Here is a 23,226-nt window from a genome sequence, read left to right as displayed (position 1 = left end):
ATGTGATCACCCGGCCAACAAGAATGTCTCTCGGCCCAGACCCAGAGGTGCAAGGTTCCACGATAATCGTGCTGCCTGGAGAGACTGGCACATTGCTGGGCAGCCTGCCCCATTCCAGATGCTCATACTGTGGGAGTAGTGTCACAGCACAAGGCAGTTTCACAGTGCCAATTTTGTCAGGAACCTCCTCACCCCTCCATCTAGTGGTGCACGACATCATGTCCAAGAAGTGCTCATAGTCAAGAAGCAAGTGCTTGCTCCCCACAGACACAAGCTTCCAATAGTCATCAGAATGTTTCATAACTCGCATCAGGTACTTGAGGACATTGGAGCCAATGATGAGCTCATCACGCTGGCCCGACACTACCAAAACTGGTACAATGCATTTTACACTGTGGACAGTAAGTGTCAAGTCATAAATGCACTTTGGGTGGGTCTGCTTCCCACCACAGCCAACCAGTACAATACGTTCGGCCGACTGCGGTCCACTCACAAGAGCTCCAGCCTCTCTAAGTGACTTCTCGGCCTCTTCACTCATAGTGCAAGCCATGGACCCGGAATCCATCATGCCCCTCAAGTTAACCTTGTCATTCACTGCAACTTGGGTGTAGAACAATTCACTAAATGTAGGCACTACTGCTGGTCCCTGAACCACGACACGGTATCCCTCTGGAATTGTTGAACAGGTGTTGACATAAAGAAATTCAAGATCCGATTCATCATGATTGAGGGTATTAGGTTCATCCCCCACACTGCCCCTCTCCAAGTGTGGGCGATTCAGTTTTCCAAAGGCCAACTCTGCCTCGCGACAGCTCCAGCCTCCCGTCCCTCACGACGACCGTGAGAGTCCTTTTTCCAATGACCAGGAGCAAAGCATGCAAGACAGAGATTCTCTCTCCTGCAGTGCATGTGAGTGGAATGACCAGTGTTGCCACAGACCTGACAACTCTTCTTAAGAAAGGGCCTGCGGGTAAAATGCTGTGAAGGTGCAGATGCAGGGGCTGCAGTCTGCACATTCTGACATGCAATCACGCGATCCAAGAGGCTGATCAGAGCGCGCATGCCAGTCACGTCAAAAGCTTGGGTGTTAGTCGAACCAAGCTCGCAACCAACTGACTGCTGACTAGACTGAGTGGTCACAGGGCTTGTTGGTGACTGTTGGAACTGAGGAGTAGGTGTAGGCACCGGACAAGAAGACACTGATGTCCCAGAAGGACAGGTTGTCGAAACATCAGCTAGAACAGGAGTGAAGCAAACTGCTGTGGGCGAAAGCTGATAAGCGAGGTTTGAGGCTGGTGCTGTAGGCTGAGACTGCAAGCCGACACTCTCCTGCACAGGCTGTGATGCCATCGCTTCTTGAGGCACAAGAGAGCAGTTGTGGCTAACCTCTCTCCTCTGTGAGGTGTGGAAACTGCCCTGAGTTCACGCTGGAAGCTATCAATGCGTTCTTGAAACTCAGTGGTTGTCCACTCCTCAGCTGCTTTGATGCTGAGCCTGTTCAAGACGATGGGGTCAGGGCAATACTTGATGAACATCATCGAGACCTCACGCCCTGGATCCTCAACATTACGCCCCTGCCTACGCAAGCACTCGTCAGCAAAGTCAATAGCATTGTTTAGCCTTATCCAATATTCCATCACTCCCTCATGTTGTAATGGTTTGGTGTTATAGAAGTCAGCCATAGGCATAGAAGAGTAAGTCAGTACACTAAAGTGCTGTTTCAGAATGTCAAATATCAATTCAGGAACCTGGACATGGTCAAGTGAGGGGTTGTGACGTAGGGTGACCCTCACTACATCCTTAGCCTTCCCCATCAACCTAGCCAATATGTCACGTGATCGCTGATCTGTTGGTGTGTTGCGTTTTACAAAGTACATTTCCATCATTTCAACCCATTCATGAATGGAGAATTTATCACTGCCATCACCCCTGAAAACTCAGCCTTAGAGGTTTCAGTAGGCATACTGGTCCCCTTATCACCCTGCAGCTGGGCTGCAATGGACTGACCAATCTGATTGGCCAAATTTGAAATGAGTGTACTCAACTCAGCATTGGCAGCTGTCTGCGGGGTCTGAATGTCACAGGGGGGAACCTGGAGACGAGTGGAACAAAACTTGGGAGCAAATGACACACCAACTTTAGGTGTCTGAACCCCATCCCCAGGAAACCACCCTCGCCCCAAACCAACATTAGAGGAAACCTCCCCATCAGGAACACCAGTTGCCTCTGAACCAGATGCTGACTCCATAAAGATGAATAAAGCACAATCACAAGAAACAAGATTCCAAATAGTGCAACTGTACAAAAGCAAACACAGTATTGGTAACTAACACTTAATGTTATTCAGGATGAGAATTGAGCAGATTAAATGTACAAGCTCATTCAAAAAGTCCCACACAAGTTAGGAAAAGCAACCAACTTGGAACAAGGGCAATTGCGAAGAGCTCCCCACGGTGATCGAGATGACGTCGATGCTTGATGAATCCAAAGGGTCACGGCACCAATGTAACCCGTTCAAGTGTTACGCCTGTTGTTCTTGCGTTGTGTTCTGGCATGAAAGTAAGAGGCAGGAGACAGTACTGGGTCTTTGGCTGTTTACTGCACATCTGCAACACAGAAATAAAAGTCTGTTCTGTGTGTGTCACGCGACTGCCAGTACACTTCTCCTCCGGCCATGCTGAAAGGAGCTGTGTCTGCAGCTTCATTAACACTACAATAATAAATCAAATACAACAAATTGTTTTAAAACATTAACTTAAGCTCTCAAAAACAAAAAGCACAAAATAAATAATATGTCATTAAAAAAACATCAAAAACAACTTATAAGAACAATAAAAAAAAATTTCAAAAACAAATAAACAGTCAGATAAATACAATATCTGACCAAGATCCAATATTCTGGTACTTATAGTTCAAACATTATACTTCAGTATAATTATATTAATAACCGCCATCTAACAGGCAATACAACACTGTACTTATAAAAACAATGAATGAAAGACTGCATCTCCAAAACATGAGAACATCTCCATACCTGCAACACAGAAATATGTGTCTGTTCTGTGTGTGTCACGCGACTGCCAGTACACCTCTCCTGATGAAGGAAAAAAGAGTGCATGCTGTTAAAAAAAAGACTGCCGCGAGTATGCTCTCAAGCCGATCAGGCTAACTTAGCATGCTAGCATTTCAGCTGCGTTCTCGGCTAAAACTCATTATAAGCGTATATTAGCGAACTCCGCCCTCCACAAAACTTATCCCGAATGAGTCTCTTAATGACAAACAAAAACGCGGCGGTTCGGCTGTATTCACATTGCAGCTTGGGGTCTGAACAAACTTTAATTCACAGAGAGCAACGTGGCAGTGACTTACCTCCGGCCATGCTGAAAGGAGCTGTGACCGGGGCACACATGCACGCGCCTACGTCACCACGCAGCGCACACACACACGAACGCACACAGACTCAGATCACACAGGTAGGAGACCGAGATGCAAAAATGACATATTTAATCCAAAAAAAAAATGCGTTTTGGGTGAAATTCACAAGTATTTAACACATATGTTACACACAGGCATGTTTTACCCATATTCTATCGCGATATTTCAATTTTTTATCGTTTTTATCGTTGCGATTGAAGTCTTGTGGCTCCTACACCTTAAGAGGTCTTTTTCACTCAGAGAAAAGATCCCGTGTTGGTTTATACAGGGAGTGCAGAATTATTAGGCAAGTTGTATTTTTGAGGAATAATTTTATTATTGAACAACAACCATGTTCTCAATGAACCCAAAAAACTCATTAATATCAAAGCTGAATGTTTTTGGAAGTAGTTTTTAGTTTGTTTTTAGTTTTAGCTATTTTAGGGGGATATCTGTGTGTGCAGGTGACTATTACTGTGCATAATTATTAGGCAACTTAACAAAAAACAAATATATACCATTTAAATTATTTATTTTTACCAGTGAAACCAATATAACATCTCCACATTCACAAATATACATTTCTGACATTCAAAAACAAAACAAAAACAAATCAGCGACCAATATAGCCACCTTTCTTTGCAAGGACACTCAAAAGCCTGCCATCCATGGATTCTGTTAGATGACTTCTGTCACTGGAAGTCATCTAACCCCTGTTGTTTCAGGGAATGGACTGAACAAATGTCCAAGATGGCATTATATGAGCAAGTTACGCACAGAGTTAAGGGGAGAGAAGATATTTTTGATCAGGTCTGGGGTACCTTTTTGTGGTACATCAACAATGTATTTTAGATAATGGGATAAGTTGTTTATTTTTTAGTTTATTTTTATTTGTCATTGTTATTGTTGTTGTTCTTTTTCTTTGACAGCCAGTAGAGGAAAGAAATTGTTTAATATAACCAGTGTCCAAGATCGAGTTTAGTTTCCAGGCTAAACTAGTTCCGTCCAGCCCTAATATAAACTACAGGTGTGTGTGTGTGTGTGCGTGCGTGCATGCGTGTGTGTGTGTGTGTGTGTGTGTGTGTGTGTGTACGAATACATACATACTAAGAATTCCAGTGGAGCTTTAAATGATTAATAAATAATTCAAAAGTCCAAAACCTGTAACCATGACATTTATATAGTGTCAAGCCTACATGTAACTGTCTTTTGATTTTCACCTTCCCGTTCTCATTCTTTGATATTTTTCATCTTTTTTCCTCTGAACCTATTGTTGCCATGGCTTGAAGTTTCCTGCCAATATCTCCTATCATGGTTGCTTCTATAATTTGGACCATATCATTGCCAGACTCAAGTTGACTTTGGGTGACTCCAGGCCTCCTTCTCAACAGAGTGAACACCTGTGTGTTGTGTTGTTTGGGGGGCCACCTTACAGAAGACACAGACTCTGTTGTAAGCCTGATTTGCGCTTAATGCCATCGTTCCAAGGTGTCACTGACTCGCCAGTAGTCACTGCATTCTTTTCAGTTGTTACCAGATTTTTCCTTGTCAGTGATGTTTTTAGTGTGAGTCATGCATATCTTTCTCTTTCTCTAATAGTTACATCTTCAGACTGAGTTGTACACGTTTGGGCCAATGGGCCATTGGCTATGTGACCACTGATGGAAACATACTGCAGACCATTCCCAACAACAAACCGCTGTTCCAGGCTTTAATCGATGGCTACAAGGAGGGCTTGTATGTAACCTGTCACACATCTCTTTTTCTAACTCACTCTCTGCAGGTATGTGGTGAGCTTGTCGCTTTCTACAAACAGAAAGTCACAAATTGTATCTTCAGTGGTCACATCTGATTCGCTTTAAATGTTTAGCAGCAAACCAGAGATTTGTTGCTAATCTCTGGTTTATATATATGGATCAAGAAAGGGTTTTTGACCCAGAAGTGTTTATCTGATGTTGTCTGTTTCAATAAACCTGATAATATTAAAAGCCTTCAAAAAAGTTAGACATATATATTTAATTCAAGTGGTGGAAAAAACAGGTTATATTACTGATACAAACAGTACTACTAATCCATTTTTTCACTTTACTCATTACATAATTATACCCACTGTTTTTAACTAGACAGAATTCATGATTATTGAATTGTGCACAAGTTAAACTCTTATAAATATAACATATAATGAAATGCTGTTCTTTGTTGTTTGGTTGTTTGCTTTAAATTCACAGCTACTTATTCCCAGATGGTCGCAGTTACAATCCTGACCTCACTGGTTTATGTGAGCCGACACCTCACGATCACATCAAAGTCACACAAGTGGGTTTGTCTGTGTGGTTATGTGTGTGTGTAAGCATTTCTATGTTACTGGGAAAAAAAACATGTATACGTGGAGAAATTTATAATACTCTGCAAATTTCCCACTTGTAATGGCACATAAATAATTGTGACATTTCGGTGAGTAGTATGATTCGCCAGGTAGACTTTGTGTTTCACAGCATTCAGTAAATCGACATGACTTACAGCCTCTCCAAACTATTAAATGTTGAAAATCACTGTGTAAAAGTGTGGTATTAAATGAGGTAATACAAATCAATGGCTTTTTATACTCACTTCTGATTTATTACAAAACTGAATTTTCCATATAGTGTGACAAAAACTTTAAGTTTTCTAGAAGTGAAACCACATTTTTTCAATTTCAAAATAGTACATAAAAGTTGTTTTTAAACCACTTTTTACTAGTGGTTTGTTTATTCATTCATGTGTAATGGTGTAGTGTTCACTGTACTTTGACATTTTAATTTTCTGAGAAAATTATTCCAAACGAGATCAGTTAGGGAATACTGGGAAACTTCAAAGGTGAATGACAGTTGCCCAGCAAGCAGTCTGCTTATTATTTATTTGTTTTTCCTGCACCAGCAAGAGTATTATCTGACAAGGCCACTTTAAGAAAGTTATCCAGTTCTACATCACCATCCAATGAGATCCTCTTTTTCAAATATTTACATCACTGCACAATTTCATGGAATTTGGCTTGGTAGTTTTTGCTTGCATCATTGAAAACATCACTGAAAACATAGCTCCACCAAGGCTTCCGCTACAAAAGCGATTTTCTTCTTGGTAGATTATTAAATGGTCACAATGGAAGTAATTTGGGAAAATTTCTCTAGAAAATGCTTAAAACCATTTTGGTTTATGCTACATGCTGACTCGGGTGGAAATTCTGATTATTCTGTGGTTTCAAAACTGTACAGATAAATTGTAGGTTTTTAGTAGCTAGCAGTTCTTACACAGCTATACCTGTTCTTGTACTTATTTTTGTTTAGTAATGGTGACAAATCAGACTTGGTTTTTCTGGGGGAAGCCTTTAAAATTAAACCAATAAAAATAGTCTGTTTCTGTGAATTTGGTGCAGCACCATTCACTATGAGAAAACATGTTTTTTTCTTTTGAACTGAACACTTATTCAGTTAGATCCCCAAATAAAATTTGGGACTTTAAAGATAAAAGGTTATGGAATAGCTCTGAACGAGTGAGAGAAGAAAAACACATTGTACAAGACGAGATGGGAAACGTGTGTTGTACGGATAGTGCATGTTTATATGTTTCTCATGACTTTTATATGCCATTTGATGACTAACAGCAGTATTTTCTGCATGAACAGGAGCAGTATGAGCTGTACTGTGAAATGGGCTCTACCTTTCAGCTTTGTAAGATCTGTGCTGAGAATGACAAAGACATCAAGATTGAACCATGCGGTCACCTCATGTGTACTTCCTGTTTTACTGCCTGGCAGGTACCGTAACAAATCTTATCACAGAAGTCCATTTCAAAGTTATTAAATATTGGTGGTATTGCATGTGTTTATGCATTTGTTCATTGTCACACTGAGAAATGTTCTGTCCAGTTGGGTAATATAATGTTTTATTTGTGAGCCTGCATTAATGAGCCTGCATAAAGTTTGAAAAGACTTCTGAAAAATACAGTCAAAGCAGCTTTCTTCAGCAGTCAGTCCAACAAACCCCCCCTCTCTTCCTTACTCCTTCCCTGTACACATGAATATGTCCAAATTGAATTTCCACATATCAACAGAAGTGAAAACTGAGACTCTATGCACACAATATATTCCAGTTTTTCTGCTTGTGGTTCTCCTTGTGGTTTTCTGCTTCCTGTTGTCTTTGTATGTAGTGTCTCTCACAGCAACCTGTCCTACAGTAGTGTATTTATTGTGCCTCTTGTTTGTGCGCTGAAAGCTGTATGAGCAGTGTCTGTAAATGTTACTCTCATATGAGTCATTAGTATGTCCTGTTCTCCCTTTTTTCATACGTATCCCTTCGCTGACCATGGTGTTGTAGTCATGTCTCTTCAGACTTGCTAGAGTTCTGCACTGACCCTGATGTTATTAATCTCTGGGCAGATTAATAACACATAATAACATGTGACAGTCTACACATTTTACTCTGAGGGGCTTAAAACAAGACCAAAAATGTGGCAAACATTCACAGGACCTTTGAGTGTTTTTTGCAACACTACAAACACATTATGGCTTGTACAAATGCACCTAACAGCCAAGCTTACAGCCTTGAAGAGTCGGACAATAACTTCTTTAAAATGCACTGCTGAAAAGTTAATACAAAATGAGTCCATGGTTTCCCATTTTCATTATAACTCTAGAATGCTTTAGGCTATTCATATAAAATACCAAACACTGGCAGATCTATAAAGTGTGTGTTTAAACCTATCATTTTCCTTCCCATTTAATGTACTGTATATATACAGTATGTACAGTGGTCCCTCGTTTACCGCGGTAGTTACGTTCTAAAAATAACCCACAATAGGTGAAATCCGCGAAGTAGCTAACTTTATTTTTTTTTACAATTATTATAGATGTTTTATAGCTGTAAAACCCCTCACTACACACTTTATACACTTTTCTCCAACAGGCTCGAACATTTCCACACTTTTCTCTATGGTTTACACACTCTAAAAGTTCAAAACTTCGTAGAAAAATAAAACCAGTATTATAGAATAAAACCGAAGGCACCCACGGTTGCCTTTGGTGCAAAACGTTTCATCGACATTTTTGTGTTTGCTGGAGAAAACTTACAAACATACAGTGCAGCACTTCGGAGTCACACTGCTAGCGATCGACGATTTATGTAAAATTGACAAGCTGAACGCATTCTGTACTTAACAGGAGAAACAGCACGGAGGAGATTGATTGACAATGGTCCACAGCTGATCAGGACGCAGAACACAATGCTCTGTAAAAAAAAAGGGGGGGGGGAACATGCAAAGCTGCACAAAAAAAATCGGCAAAAGGTGAACTGCGGACCACTGCATACAGTAAATTAAAGTTATATTTAAAAATTATCTTTAAAATGGAAAATGATGAAATCTTTTATTCATTATTTATAATTAATTATCCCATAACATATTTCCTAAACAAGATAACAATTTACATTAAGCACCCCAACAGCATCCTGTGGGGATTACCTTGGGACTATGGGATTGTTCCTAGCATAACCATAGAAAAGCTTGGTTCGCATTGCCAGTAGTAAGTGAGCACATTTCCCAGTGAGAGTTGGACTCCACCAGGCCCACCCTCCTTCAAGACTATGTTCATAACTTTTATGGACAAAATGTCTAGGTGCAGATGTGTACTTTGGTGGCCTCTGGATCATGTTTCTGCTATTCCCAGATGTGGCTCTTCTGGCTTTATCAGGCGGTGACCTCCAGCTTGTACTTGGGAGGTCTGCAGCCATACAGTATATGGAGTAGCTGGAGAGAAAGATTTCCCAATCTTCATTTAAAAAACTTGGGACTGCAGGTACAGCAGGAGTTACAGTAAGGAGTTACTTCTGGTCTTCAAAACCAGGTTTGAAAAATAGGCAGCTCTCGCAATTCTAACAAGAAGGTGAACAGCAAATACTGTCATTTAATCATCGATGAATGAAAAAGGAGCTACTGTTTTTACAAGACCGACTTTATCTAAAATAGAAAGACAATGATTATTAAAACGATCTGTTAAGAGATCCACGCCATTATAAGAGGGTAAACATAAATGAAAAGCTTAAAAATTTTTTTTTAACACTTTATTTGTAGTTTTACAATTATTATACATAGCATTCTTATTATTCTACAGATAACCACAAAACAACAATCCCCACAGATCATAAAGACAGATAATGCCAAGACAGGAAAAGGGAAAAAAACAAACAAAAAAAACCCTCACACACACACACAGACAAAAAAAAACAAAAAAAAGGGCGGTGCACCTCTCAATTGTTTTTACAGGACTGTTCTAGGGCAGACAAAAACATTCAAGGTTCCATTTAAATAAAATCAGGCGTCTCGCTAATAATGACAAAAAGGCAATGACCCTCTGTAAATGGGCAGGGGGAACAGAAGTCGCGATACCAGAGAAACAACCAAAAATTGCCACAAAGGGGGAAGGCGAGATGTTATAGGCATAGGCTTTAGAGATGACTTTAAAAAATGATGACCAGAAAGGAGCAATTTTCGGACAGGACCAAAACATATGAAGGGAAGTAGCTGGAGTCTGTTTGCATCTATCACACGATGTTCGGAAATATTTTTTGCTAGTTTAACTGTGTAACACTTTAAATTGTATTAGGGAGTGTCTTGAACATATAGAAGACAAATGGACTCTGGTAAGAGCCATATGCCACTCTTCGTCAGACAGCTGGGTACCCAAATCATTCTCCCACTGTTCTCGAATGTATGAAATAGACAGGTTACAGCTGTCCATGATATGTGAGTAAATAAATGATATTGTGCCTTTTTTCATCTCATTGACCCTTAGTATAGAATCCAAACAGGAAGGAGGGGGGAGAGTAGGAAAATTAGGAACCTTTTTACGTATAAAATCTCTGATTTGCAAGTATCGCAAAAAATGGTTATTAGTCAGACCACATTTCCTAGATAGTTGTTCAAAGCTAGCAAACGTATCATTAATATACAAATCCTCAATACTCTGAATGCCCCCGTCGTGCCAAATTTTGAAGCCATTGTCCATTAGGGGTGGTTGAAAAAGATGGTTATGTATTATTGGAGAGTGAATAGAAATACTCTGAATACCCAGATGTTTTTTTTAAACTGATTTACAATGCTTATCGATTGAGTAACAATTATGTTATCTTTAACATTATTAACTAGAGGTGGTAGGGGTGCACAGAGTAAAGCTGGGAGTGAATGCGGCCTGCCTGTGACTCTTTCAATCTGTAGCCACGCAGGGATCTGATCATTCCAGTCCTTTAGCCATAGAGAGATGGTATTGAGATTTGCCACCCAATAGTATGTGTGCAGGTTTGGCAGTAACAGCCCACCTAAATTTTTTGGTCTTTCCATAAATGCTTTTCTTATATGAGGCGTTTTATTATTCCATATAAATGAAGAAACCATTCGATTAAATGACATGAAAAAAGATTGTGATATGTAAACAGGTAACGCCTAGAGCAGGGCGATATGACCAAAAATATTTATCACGATATAGATCTGAAAATTTGCGATAACGATATAACTGACGATAATTGACACTAGACAAAATACTTTACAACTCCACAATTTTATTAGTGCAAAAAAAAACCATCAATGTATTTTCACTTAAACAAGCAACTGTTTTTTGCATTAAAGTTATATAAAAATGTATCAGTACAAATGCAAATTCCTTGCTGACAGTTTAACCAAAAGGCATTTCCAGTGGAAATTGGCCGACATATCCTCAGCATAAGCAAGTACAATATCCACAAAACTTAAAAAGAGCTTATACACACGCAAAACGGAAATATTATGTTGAAGCACCGTACGTATCACTCCGCCAGGCTCCTGCCTACGATAGCCGTAATGCTCCGACAATTCATCAAGTGGTGCGGGTTCGTAGCTTAGCAAAGTCGTACTAAAACATTTGACAGATTCGTTTCGAGGTCAGTAAACACAACCAGAATTCAAACATAAGGCACACGGGACTATAAGGGGCACTGTCGATTTTCAGAAAAATCAAATGATTGATTTTAAGTGTGCCGTATTTTCCAAAAAACACGGTAATAATGACGGTCCTCTAGCATGCTCTACCAAAAATAGTGCTTTGTTGTGTATCTGACGGAGGAAAGCTAAACCAGTTCCACACCACTGAAGTTGCAGCATTTTTACAAACCAATTCTGGTTCATCGGTTTCATTCAACGATCCGCTTTCGCCCTTGTCATTCTCCGTCGCCGCCGTGCCTTTTTCGCCATGTGCGTATGAAAACAAATGCACTGCACATGCGCTTTTTAGCCATATTCTATCGTGATATTTCATTTTCTTGTCATTGCCCAACATTATACCGGTATTACCGTGAACGGTATGATATGGCTCAGCCCTAGTAACACCTGAAATAAATACAGAAATTTTGGCACAATATTCATCTTTACAGAATTAGCTCTCCCAATGAGAGATAATGGTAAAATAGATCATCTTTTAACATCTTGTTTGCACTGTTCCAATAGAGGAGTGAGGTTACTTTTAAACAGACTGTCATAGGATTTGGTGACTTCTACACCCAGATATGTAAAGGACTCGGTAGACAACTTAAATAGCAGATTGGGGTATTCTCCTGCATTATTACTGATGGGGAAGTATTCACTTTTAGCTAAACTTAGTTTGTATCCAGATATGCTTCCAAATTCCTGTAAGACTGAGGATTTCAGGGGTAGATGTGATTGGATTTGTTACATATAACAACAAATCGTCCACATGCAGTGAGACAGTGTGAGTTATGCCACCACATGAGATACCTTGTGTTCTGCCCTCCCTGTACGTTGATGCCCAGTTTGGAAGATAGATAAACAGTTCTTCAAAAGGAAAGGCAAAGGCTTCCAGTTCTCATTGCAGGGTTTATTTGTCTCCCTAATGAAGGCACTGTGAAACTACAAACATAAGAAAAAACATATTGAAACATACATTTGGAGCATAATATATTTCTCACATTACAAGGTACTGACTGAAGACTTAACAAATAAAATTGCAGCTGATATAACCAAGAAAAATAAATGAAAACATGTTAACTCCAAATCCCGCTGGCTTGATGCTAACACATAATGGAATTTCCTATTGACATGCTAACACAATTAGCATAGGCAGTGCAGCTAACATGCCGGCTTCAAATATGAGAGTCAACAAACCATTTTACATCACATGCTTAACATGAACACAGAATATAATCGTACTCACAAGCATATATTTCTCATGCTCCAGTACAGCCAACTTCCGAGCTAATATTTCGTGTGCTGGTATCAACTTAGCCAGACTCCATTAACTTTTCCTATATTTACTAGTGATGTGTCGGTCGCGAACGAAATGGCTCTTAGAGCCGGATCTTTGAGGTGAACGGCGCGAGCCGGCTCCTTATTGCGAGCTGTGGGGTTTTTTTTCTTTCTCGCTCTATCGCAGCGGTCCCCAACCCCCGGGCCTCGGACCGGTACCAGTCCGTGATGCATTTGGTACCAGGCCGCGAGAGTTGAGGCTCAGGTGTGAAATGTATAGTTTTCAGGGTTTTTATCGGTGTTCAGCGTTATTTTGTTATTGTTTTTATCGTTTACTCGGTTTTCCTGGGTCTTTTCACGTGTGTTATGAATAATTTTTTTTTTCCGGTACCGGTACTAGTTTTAGTTTGTTGTATTTATCCGCGACACCTTAAAGGCCAGTCCGTGAAAATATTGTCGGGCATAAACCGGTCCATGGCGCAAAAAAGGTTGGGGACCGCTGCTCTATCGCACTATTTTCCCGCTTCACTCCAAGAGCACCTGGCTGCAGCCACTGTGGAGCTCCACAGTAACCGGAAACACGTGACCTCCACAGTAACCGGAAGCACGTGACCTCCACAGTAACCGGAAATACGTGACCTCCACAGTAACCGGAAACACGTAACTTCAGTTAAATCGACTTTGACAGCGAAAACTAAATTGCGTTTTTGTTACTATTGATGCTGCTGAGAAATAAAAATGGTTTTAAGTGGGGGTTTTTTTTAACACTCTGGGTTTGTTCAAAAAAATTCACCATCCCCTAAATTGTTCGTGGCCAAAAGTGACACTTGCTGTTTCGCTGATTTATTTATTTTTTTACAGTACATCGTGTTGTGCGTTCTGATTGCTGTAGACCATTGTCAATCAATCTAGTCCAGTGTCTCCTGTACAGGAGCGGTCCCTAATAGGCCCACGGACCGGTCCCGGTCCGTGAGTCTTTTGGTACCGTTCCGCGAGAGTTGATCCTCCAGTGTGAAATGTATGGTTGTAGTTGTGTGTCTTATTTTGAAAGAACTATTTACGCGTTACCATAGCGACCAGAGAGCGTTAAGAAGCAGAGAGGAGGATGTCACTGTCATTGTTGCTGGCGCACAGCTCAAGTCACGTTTATTATTATATTTACAAAATACCACAGTTTCTTTTTTTTATTCTTTTGTTGTATTTTTTCGTTCCCTGAAAATATTGTCTGACATTAAAGTGGTCTGTGGTGCAAAAAGGTTGGGGACTCCTGCTGTACAGTACAGAATGCGTTTAGCTTGTCGAATTTACATAAATCTTCGATCGCTAGCAGTGTAACTCTGAAGTGCTATACTGTATGTTTGTAAGTTTTCTCCCAAACAAACACAACAATGCCGACGAAACGTTTTGCACCCTCAAATGCACCTTTAGGTTTCATTCCATAATCCTGGACTTATGTTTCTACGAAGGTTTGAACTCTAAGAGTGTTTAAACAAAAGAGAAAAGTGTGAAAATGTTCATGCCTGTCTGAGAAAAGTGTATAAAGCAAGTAGTGAGGGGTTTTACAGTCTTAACATCTATAATAATTGTAAAAAATAAAGTTGGCTACTTCATGGATTTCACCTACCGCAGGTTATTTTTTGAACGTAACACCAGCGATAAACGAGGGGCTGCTGTATTATTAATAGTAGTGTCTGGGACATCTAATTGATTAACATCAACATTGATTATTATGCACTATTATTTTTGCTCAAGGAGAGCAAAAAATATAAAACTCTCTCTCAGCTTGTTTGTTGCCAAAAATGGCCACTTTTTGTGTATGTTCACAAAATGCTATAAAATGTATATTTCTTAAAACATTTATCTACTTTTGCCGACGTGACTCTTTAAAATAGCACCAGTCCTTTTCATCAAAATCAAAATTGTATCTGAGCATCGGGGAAAAGGCTGTCTTGCAATTGTTGAGGTCACTAGTGTGTGCCCCATTTCTTCCGGGATCACTCTCTTTATAGGTTTTAGTGGACTCCTAGTACTGCGAAGTGGTTTCATGGTACAAAGGGATTGTATTCCAAGATCTGGGAGACTGTAGAAATGAGCAGTGATGCCCTTCCTACCATCTTTTCAGAAAAATAAGTGATCTGGAAGCTGTTAGGCTTACTTACAGCAGCAGCACTTTCTGCACCTGCATAAACTCCAGGACACATTTACTAACGGTGTTTGTTGCTGTATGTGCTGCAGCTTTGAATTTTTTAATAATATATATTTTGTTAATATTTTGGCTATGGTGTCTTGTTTTGAAATGTACAAGAGTAAAAGTGTTTTTAGCATGTGCTTCAAAGCTAAGTTTGACTGGGAAACTCAAAGCTCAATAGGCTGTATCAACAGAAATTCACTGCAGCCTATGTAATATTTCATGCGTCATAATTTATTCTACTCTATCTTGCAAATACATATTTGTGTGGCAATGTCATGCACAACACACACAACTATTAGATCCTTAAGATCAAACCCGTGTCATTCTTTTGGTCCACTGCAGTGCAGTAGTCAAAAAAAAGAATAAGTGAAGTGTCCACAGATGGCCAGGATAGAGCCCAGAGTGTTAATGTTTAAAATGCATAAAAATATTATTGATTGCAATTCTTTACTGTTAATATCAACAATAAGCTTTTTATTTTGAAATTACAAGTTTAAAAAAAATGCTGTTACATTTACATTTAATGCTGTTACACTGTAATCCTTTATTATAAGTATGGACACAGAATAAAGTGAACAACATTTTGAAATAAGTTTAATTGGAATTTTGTACTACGCAAAAAACAAAACAAAAAAACAACAACATATTAAACAAACAAACAAACAAACACAGCCAGTGCCTTCATTTGTCCATTACATGTCAAACATAGCACTGACCCTTAGCCCCTGCTCATTGGCACATGCTTTCAAAAAGAGCTCCATTTCCTCTGCAAACTGAAAAACAAAGAGGAACAAGTCCCTTGCTCCAGTGTCTTCTTCCTCTGACATGTCTATTAAGACCCTCTGCTGGTCCCCTTGATTTAAGGACAGATATTTGGGCATTGTTACATGTCCACAGAAAAGTGCCTTATTTTGGACAACCCACTGCACAGCAGGACGCAGATCTTCAACAACTGCTGGCTCCTGTGTCAGGCAAATGGGGATGAAAACATAGTTATTTCTCTGTTGCAGAACAGTTTTTTAACAGTTATTCAAATTTCACTAACCATATAATTACACTACTGGTTAAAGTGAATACTGACTTGACTGACTTCCTGGAACTTGCGCTTTTTCAGTCTGAAAATGGGCACGTGTTGTCCTTCAAGCACAGCTTTGGCTTCCTCTCTCCAGTGTGCAAATAGCTTGCCAGAGCTATGAAGAGTAAGGCCACAGTGAGGGCATGTCATTTTCATGGACTTTCCATCAGCTGCAGTTTTATTGAACACAGAGGGTAGAGCCAATGAATGTTCTAACAAAGACTCAGAAAATGGTTCAGATACCGAAGACAAAACCTTGGGGGGGAAACGGGGCTCCTCGAAGAGTACTGCCGGAGGAATACGGGTCTCCTCGGAGAGTTCAGCGGGGAGCAGTCCTGATAATGGTGGCTGACTTGGCATTGAAGAATGCTGACAAGACAATAAATGCCTTGCCATATCCCCACGCCGTATGATTGTAATCTTACAGACAGGGCAGTGAAAGTGTCCTGTTGTCCTACAAGGCAGCCTGCACCGGCATATCATTTTATCTGTAAGAGAAAAAAACAAACAAACAAACAGATGTAATTTAAATGTAGTTGTATAGAATGCAATCAATTTGTCTAACAATCAGATTGTACATGTTAACAAAAACATCCAAGCCAACCTCAATAATGAAAGCAAAATGGTATGGATCACAAAACTTATGTCAAGAAAAGTGGTGAAAAGTAAATAAAAATATATTTTATAAAAACACTATTTTTGTTGCAGATGAATGCACTGAACTGTACAATATCAACAGCAACTTTTAAGTCAACAAAGATACTGCAGAAGTGCTTAAAAAAGTGCATATTTATAACTATAAAGTATATTTAATACAAACATACCTTTGAAAGGCAAAGCATTTTTTTTATATGCACACTTAGATGCTCCTCAATCTTTGCCCTGACAGTAGGGCTGAAAGTGGGGCACAGAGGGCAGTGAAAGAGTCCTCTGCAACACGTGTTGCATTCCTGCAATTCTGACTTTAAGCCCGAATTCCAGATTGATGTGTGCATCTAAAACAGAGAGAGAAACAGATAAACACCATATATACATTTAAGTTAAGGATTTAGCAGAAATAACAATTTACAGTTGGCATGTAATAGATTTGGGAAGAAAATTCTTGAAAAAAAAAACCCACAAATATTTTACAAGACACTTTAATTTGTGAGACATGTTTCTATTGACATATAACAGTCAATTGAACAGGGGCTAACTAAAATCTGGGCAATAAAAAAGCTGTACAGAAAAGAATAACGAATAGAAGTATTGATAAATCTATAAATCTGTTTGTGACGAAATTTACAGTGTTGACGCTAACCAAAGGTGTCACAAGTACACACGTTCCTTACTACAGTTTAGATACCTGTGTTTAGAAAGCACTGACTCGACTTTTTAGTCAAGTCGAAGTAAGAAGTACAGGGTCTAAAATATAATTTATGTACAAAATTTTGAAGTAATCTTGCGTCCAAAGCACGCGTGCGGGGGACTGATTTACAAATGTACGGATTACAAAGTACAGATACGCGTGCTAAAATGTGAGAAGTAGAAGTATAAAGAAGTATACAGTAGGCACAAAAAAGTACAGCAGTAAAGATACCAGAAAATTCTACTTAAGTACAGTATTGAAGTATTCGTTATTTTGCATCTCTGACGCCAACAATAAATCATACTCTAATGCAAAATGTGGTTTTTGCTTCTTCTCGCCCACAGAAGCTCTCTTACTTAAACCAGGCCCAGGAAAAAGCATATTTGTGTGTTTCTCTGCCATGGAGCACGATGAAAAAACATTAAAATAAGGAGGAATGTGGTTGTAACGCAAAATAAGTGGCAACATGATCATTGTAAGAAAACTAGACGATTCCTAGAATTATAAAATCACTAACGGCAAATTTATTTAAGAAAGACTTAACCAACCTTTGTGATCAACTTGCAAGACTTCCACGGTATCCATGCGTGTTTACGGCTAGTGTGGAGGTCACGTGCTTCCGGCTACTGTGGAGGTCACGTGTTTCCGGTTAGTAGTGATGTGCGGATCGATCCTGAAATATCGATTCCTCCGATACCAATCATTTATGTTCTAGAATCGATTCTCACATTAAAATATCGATATTTTAGTAATTTAGGGTAAATTTGTAGTTTATCATTAAAATGAACGCAGTGGAAAGAAACTATAACATTCGGATTGTCTACTTTCAAAGGAACTACTTCCTCTTCCGCCTTTCATAGTCATGTGCGAAATACGGCTGTATAAATGTCTTGCAGCCCCCTGGCGTGCGCATTCACAACAATGGCTGAGCGTAACTGGAGTCATGTGTGAACGTATTTTACCTCCACAAACAGCTGAGATGTGGTTTGCGATACATGTGGCAAAAAAGTGAGGTCTTGTAGCCATACTTGCCAACCTTGAGACCTCAGAATTAGGGAGACATTCAAAAGGGCTGTTGGGGGGGGTGATAGATACATTTTACAGGGTTTATTTATCGGGTAAAATACGTTAAATGTCACTGTTATTATTGGCCGGCTCAGAAACAGCGGGGGTGTCCAAATTCAGAGGCTGCTTCTACCTGAGGACCCGGCCTTCGCGGTCTAAAGAAAGCCGGGTAGCACGTCACGAGCTCCCTCAGTGGAGTGAAACTGCCGTCTTCTCCTTGCTATCTAAAATATAACCGGGCGCTGACGTAAACTCTTCTGTTTGATCATTTTCTGTTTGATGTTTATTCAGCTGTGTGAAAACCCTGGAGGAACCCTCCCGAGGGATTAATAAAGTTACATTTAATTTAATGTAAACTTTAATCTCAGCCAAACCGATTTACTCACGAACAAATAAACCACTGAAAAAGTCAAACAATAACATTTTTAAGTTATCAAAGTGACTTATATATCATGTTTAACCCGAGTAGTGAAAGACCGCGGGGGTTTGAAAACGATGTGTAGGTCAGCTCAGATATTTGAAGTTTACACAGCTACATTCTCACCTGAAAATATGTTAAAAGGTTTTTTTGCGACCCAGAAAGAGAAATAGGAGTAATATTAAAACTAAGACGCTGCCGCCATTGTTGGAAACTGGAATTGGCTGGCCGCGCTATGAATTCTGCGATATGGTTTTTCAATTTTGTTGTCCGGGTGGAAAATTGGGAGAAATTCGGGACAATGGTGGCTCCGGGAGATTTCCGGGAGGGGCACTGAAATTCGTGATTCTCCCGGAAAAATCAGCAGGGTTGGCATGTATGGTTGTGGCAACATCACTAACCTTGTCAAACACCTCAGAGTAAATCACATCACAGAACATGACGAGCGTATGTTCAGGCGAACTGAAGTGGAGGAGAGGGACAGGTGCTGCTAGGGCGAGACAGACGTCTCCCACGGAGTACTTTAGTGCTGCAGGCAGGCAAGCTGTTCAAATAGCACACAACTTCAGTTTTTTTTTATTTCTATATGATGAATCCTGCGTTATTAAGTGATAAGAACAAGTAATCTGATGTCCTGTAATCATTATGACGCTATAATTTGAGATACAATAAATAAAATAAGTTTTTGTACAGAGTATCGGTATCGGATCAGTATCGTCGATATCACCCTGGATATTACTTGGTATCGGATCGGAAAGGAAATCAGTGGTATCGCACATCACTACCGGTTAGTGTGGAGGTCACGTGTATCCGGTTACTGTGGAGCTCCACAGTGGCTGCAGCCAGACCCTTCTCCTTCACTCCGCATGCGAGCCTTGTGCTTTGCGCTGGGCAGAGGGGGGAGGGGCGGTAGTTACACTCGCAGTAGCACAGGAACAGAGCGGGAGGGAAAAAGAGAGCCAGGGATTAGAAAGATTGCGGATGATAAAGGATTCAGAAAGTTTATTCGTGCAGGTCCATATGACAGAGAATGTTCCATGTTGTTTTTGTTTTCTTATTTTAATTTATACTTAATTGTGTTGTGGTTTGCAGTGTTTTGTGTTGTTTCATTTTTAATTTTTTTAAAAGGAAAAAGCTGAAAATTTAAATAGCTAAAAGTTGAACTGTGACTAGTTGGTTTTTGTATTATATGATTTATTTATTACATTTTATGTGGAGTGAATAAATAAAAGTATATTTACGGTGGCCCCTAGAGACAAAGCACGTACGAACTCTGAAGCACGTACAAACCCTGAAGCATGTACAAACTCCAAAACGTGTAAAAACTCCAAAACATGTAAAAACTCCAAAACGCGTAAAAACTCCAAAACACGTACAAAACACAACAGAAGTGCTCCAGAATGCTAGGCGCAGTGTTTAGCTTTTGTTACCTAGTGGCTACACAGCCAGCAAGTACCAACGACTTTTTTTTATTATTATTATTTGAATATGTATGAGTGCTTGTGTATAAATACACAAACCATACACATATGCTTTCAATTGTGTAATTTAACTGATCTAGGTAGCTCTGTTTTGGAAGTTCAGTTAACTCTAGGAATGTGTTTTGGAGTTTGTACGTGCTTTGTCTCCAGGGTCCACCACATATATTTATATATAAACATATATAAATAAAACCACTTTTTTTTTACATTAGTGATTCCTTTTGTGCATAATTTTATATTATGGTTAATAATAATGTAATTAAAGCAACAAAACAACCTGAAGAGCCGGTTCAGAGCCGAAGAGCCGGCTCTTTTTAGTGAGCCGAGCCGAAAGAGCCGGTTCTCTAAAAAGAGCCGGAAATCCCATCACTAATATTTACTAGAGAAACTTGAGTACACAAACCCGCTTCCTCCCCCTAGTGGGGTGATGGAGCTACTGCACCCCAGCAGTGGCAGCGCACCTTGTATGCTATTATTGCTTCTAAGAGCTATTGCAAGTGCCTGTATAGCTAAAACAAAAAGTAATGGACTCACTGGATCCCCCTGCTTGGTCCTTCTGTGAAGAGGAAAAGGTTCCGATGAGATACCGTGCCCAGGGGTCGGCAACCCTGGGCACGGTTAGTTAGTAGAGTTGCCAACCGTGCCGTAAAAAACGGAATCGTCCCGTATTCAGAGAAAAAATCACGCATTTCGTATTGAGCTGAAAAGGAACACAGTTTGTCCCGTACTTCAGCTAGGATGAAAACAGACACAAAGCTGGAGTTATTCTGCATCTTTACGCTGTCAGCTGCCTTTTCTTCTCTCATTCAATCATGAAACTGATCAATGATCAGCTGATCGGTATTTGTGACGCAAGTCTCTCCTTTGTTTATCGCCGACTGTAGAATATATATATACTGGAAGTGCTGGGTATACTAGTCTGGCCTAAGTCTTCGGGCAGAAAGACTGCAGCAGTCCGGGAGTTTAGTTCACCGTCTTTAATGAAGCTTCACAGAAGAACTGGTTACAGCAGGGCTTGCCATGATAAATCCAACTGTGATACAGCCAGATATGCAATTATAATTGTGGCAGATGCAGTATAGGTGACTATAAGCATGGTTGTCTGGAAACAGAAACAGGTAATACTATAATTAGCAGGGTCAAAGATAAATAAGAAACAATCAGAACACATCATCTACTCTGACACAGCAATATTTTACAATGTCCACAGGGGGTCGCCGTGAGACCAGAAGTTGGCTAAATAGCACATATCTTCCTAGTTGCTAGTACTAAGGCAAGAATGTGGTAAGCTAACAACAGTTAAACTAAACAATAAACAACAGAAAAATCCTTTAACCGCAGGATGTAATCATTGGAGGAGATTCTGGCCACTGGTATTAACTTAGTGCAAATTAATTACATAATTAAATAAATCTACTAATGTGATATCAGTGTACCGGGGCATAACTTTAGCTTTAACATGCACAAACAACTATAACTCTTATCATACCAGTTAACCTGTCAAAAGTAATAACTTACAGTTTCATTAACGCACACAGAATCACACAAACTGCGTTAAAACTGCCATGCTCTGCCGCTGCCTTTCGCCTCTCACTCTCCCTCTGCGTGATGCGCACATGATCACTGATGCGCTCCTTTGGGTGCGCTTGATTCTTGCCTCTAGACATCCTGAGGCCGAGTCAGCAGGGAATTTGCACACCGACTTTGCGCCAGAAAGATGAAACCAGCGGATGTCGCGCTAAACAACAGCAGCGCGTTTAAGCTTGATGAGCTGCTGTTAGAATGTATTTAATATTAATTTCTAGTATCAGCTGATGCTTGCTGGAGCCACAGCTGTAAAAGCTGAAGGTCATGATATCGGTTTGGATATCTAGTGAGAGGGAAACATGAAGATGAATCATCAGAGCTGAACAGGTGATGGACAGGTTTACCTTTTAGGTGACATGAATAAGTTGAAGGAAAGTTATGAACTGTTTCTGAGAGACAAATAACACCAGGATCCTTTTCTAAGTAGCTGACAGCTGGTAACTGTGCAGGGGCGGCTCTAGCAAAGTTTTGCCAGGAGGCCAGGTAGGGCATTAACAGGGAAAGGGGGGCACAAAGAAATACTTTTCTTTCTTATTCTCATTTAAAATGTCTAGCTTTTATTAAATAATTATCTGAATCTTACAACCAAAGTTTTTATCTGATGTACAACGTATAGAAATCATACATATACCAACAAGACAGTGTACATCACTGTCATAACAGCGTTTGTTTTCATTCAAAGGCTTTATGGTTTTTCCTATAATACCTGGTGGGGTGGTCTCCAGTCAAAATGCCTGGGCCGATTTTTTGTCCCAGTCCAGCCCTGGGTACGACATGCAGTGAATTAATCTGGGAGGGTGCATTAAAAACAAATGGCCGGGCCAGCGGTGCACATCGCAAATTAGCTCACATAGACACATTAGTTGTGCCGCTTCTTAATGACGGTATCTTAGCTAACACCCCCAACTACCAGATTCAACTTGTAATTGGCTAAAAATCACTTAGCCTACTGGTGTGTGAAAAAGATAATCCCACTCAATCCGATCAAACGCCTTTTCGGCGTCAATCGATATTTCGGCTTCTGGGGATGGAGTATCAGCCTCAATATAGATGATATTAAACAATCGCCTCAGGTTAAAATAGGATTGTCTACCCTGGACAAACCCAATCTGGTCCCCTGAAGAATTTTCTCAAGTCGGAGTGCAATGGCTTTTGAGACCACTTTGCCATCACAGTTTGTTAAGCTGATTGGTATATAGGATGTGCAATCTCGGGGGTCCTTATTCTTCTTTAATAAGAGTGTAATAGATGCCTGCTGAAGCGTAGGCGGAAGAATGTTATTCTCTATTGCTTCCGTGCAAACCAAGAGAAGAAGAAGGGCAAGTTTGTCCATAAATTTCTTATAAAAATCAGTTGGAAACCCGTCCGGACCAGGGGCTTTTCCAC

At 40.0% G+C, this 23,226-nt stretch overlaps 1 protein-coding gene and 1 long non-coding RNA gene across 12 annotated transcripts in view; one reads left to right on the top strand and one right to left on the bottom strand.

Annotated features, from left to right (window-relative positions):
- cblb (Cbl proto-oncogene B, E3 ubiquitin protein ligase) overlaps positions 1–23,226 on the top strand; it is a 175,568-nt gene that overhangs the window by 48,462 nt on the left and 103,880 nt on the right. For all 8 annotated transcript variants that reach the window (XM_082549200.1, XM_082549197.1, XM_082549198.1 and 5 more), the window contains 3 exons: positions 5,014–5,151; positions 5,643–5,730; positions 7,076–7,207. In XM_082549200.1, coding sequence (XP_082405326.1) covers positions 5,014–5,151; positions 5,643–5,730; positions 7,076–7,207 — 358 coding nt within the window. The remainder of the gene's footprint in view (positions 1–5,013; positions 5,152–5,642; positions 5,731–7,075; positions 7,208–23,226) is intronic.
- LOC309715816 lies at positions 12,210–21,901 on the bottom strand. 4 transcript variants are annotated; one of them, XR_014279300.1, is made up of 7 exons: positions 21,772–21,900; positions 19,558–21,355; positions 17,838–19,316; positions 16,766–16,936; positions 16,185–16,429; positions 15,948–16,056; positions 12,210–15,828 (listed from the first exon to the last, which is right to left on the bottom strand). It is a non-coding gene; the product is annotated as an uncharacterized lncRNA (long non-coding RNA). The 4 variants fall into 4 exon arrangements; XR_014279301.1 differs by having other exon boundaries at positions 17,838–17,915; positions 19,174–21,355; positions 21,772–21,898; XR_014279302.1 differs by having other exon boundaries at positions 17,838–17,915; positions 21,772–21,898.

This window comes from Aulonocara stuartgranti, assembly GCF_965226115.1.
Source record: "Aulonocara stuartgranti genome assembly, chromosome: 10".
NCBI lineage: Eukaryota > Metazoa > Chordata > Actinopteri > Cichliformes > Cichlidae > Aulonocara > Aulonocara stuartgranti.
This window is presented reverse-complemented; position numbering and strand designations above follow the sequence as displayed.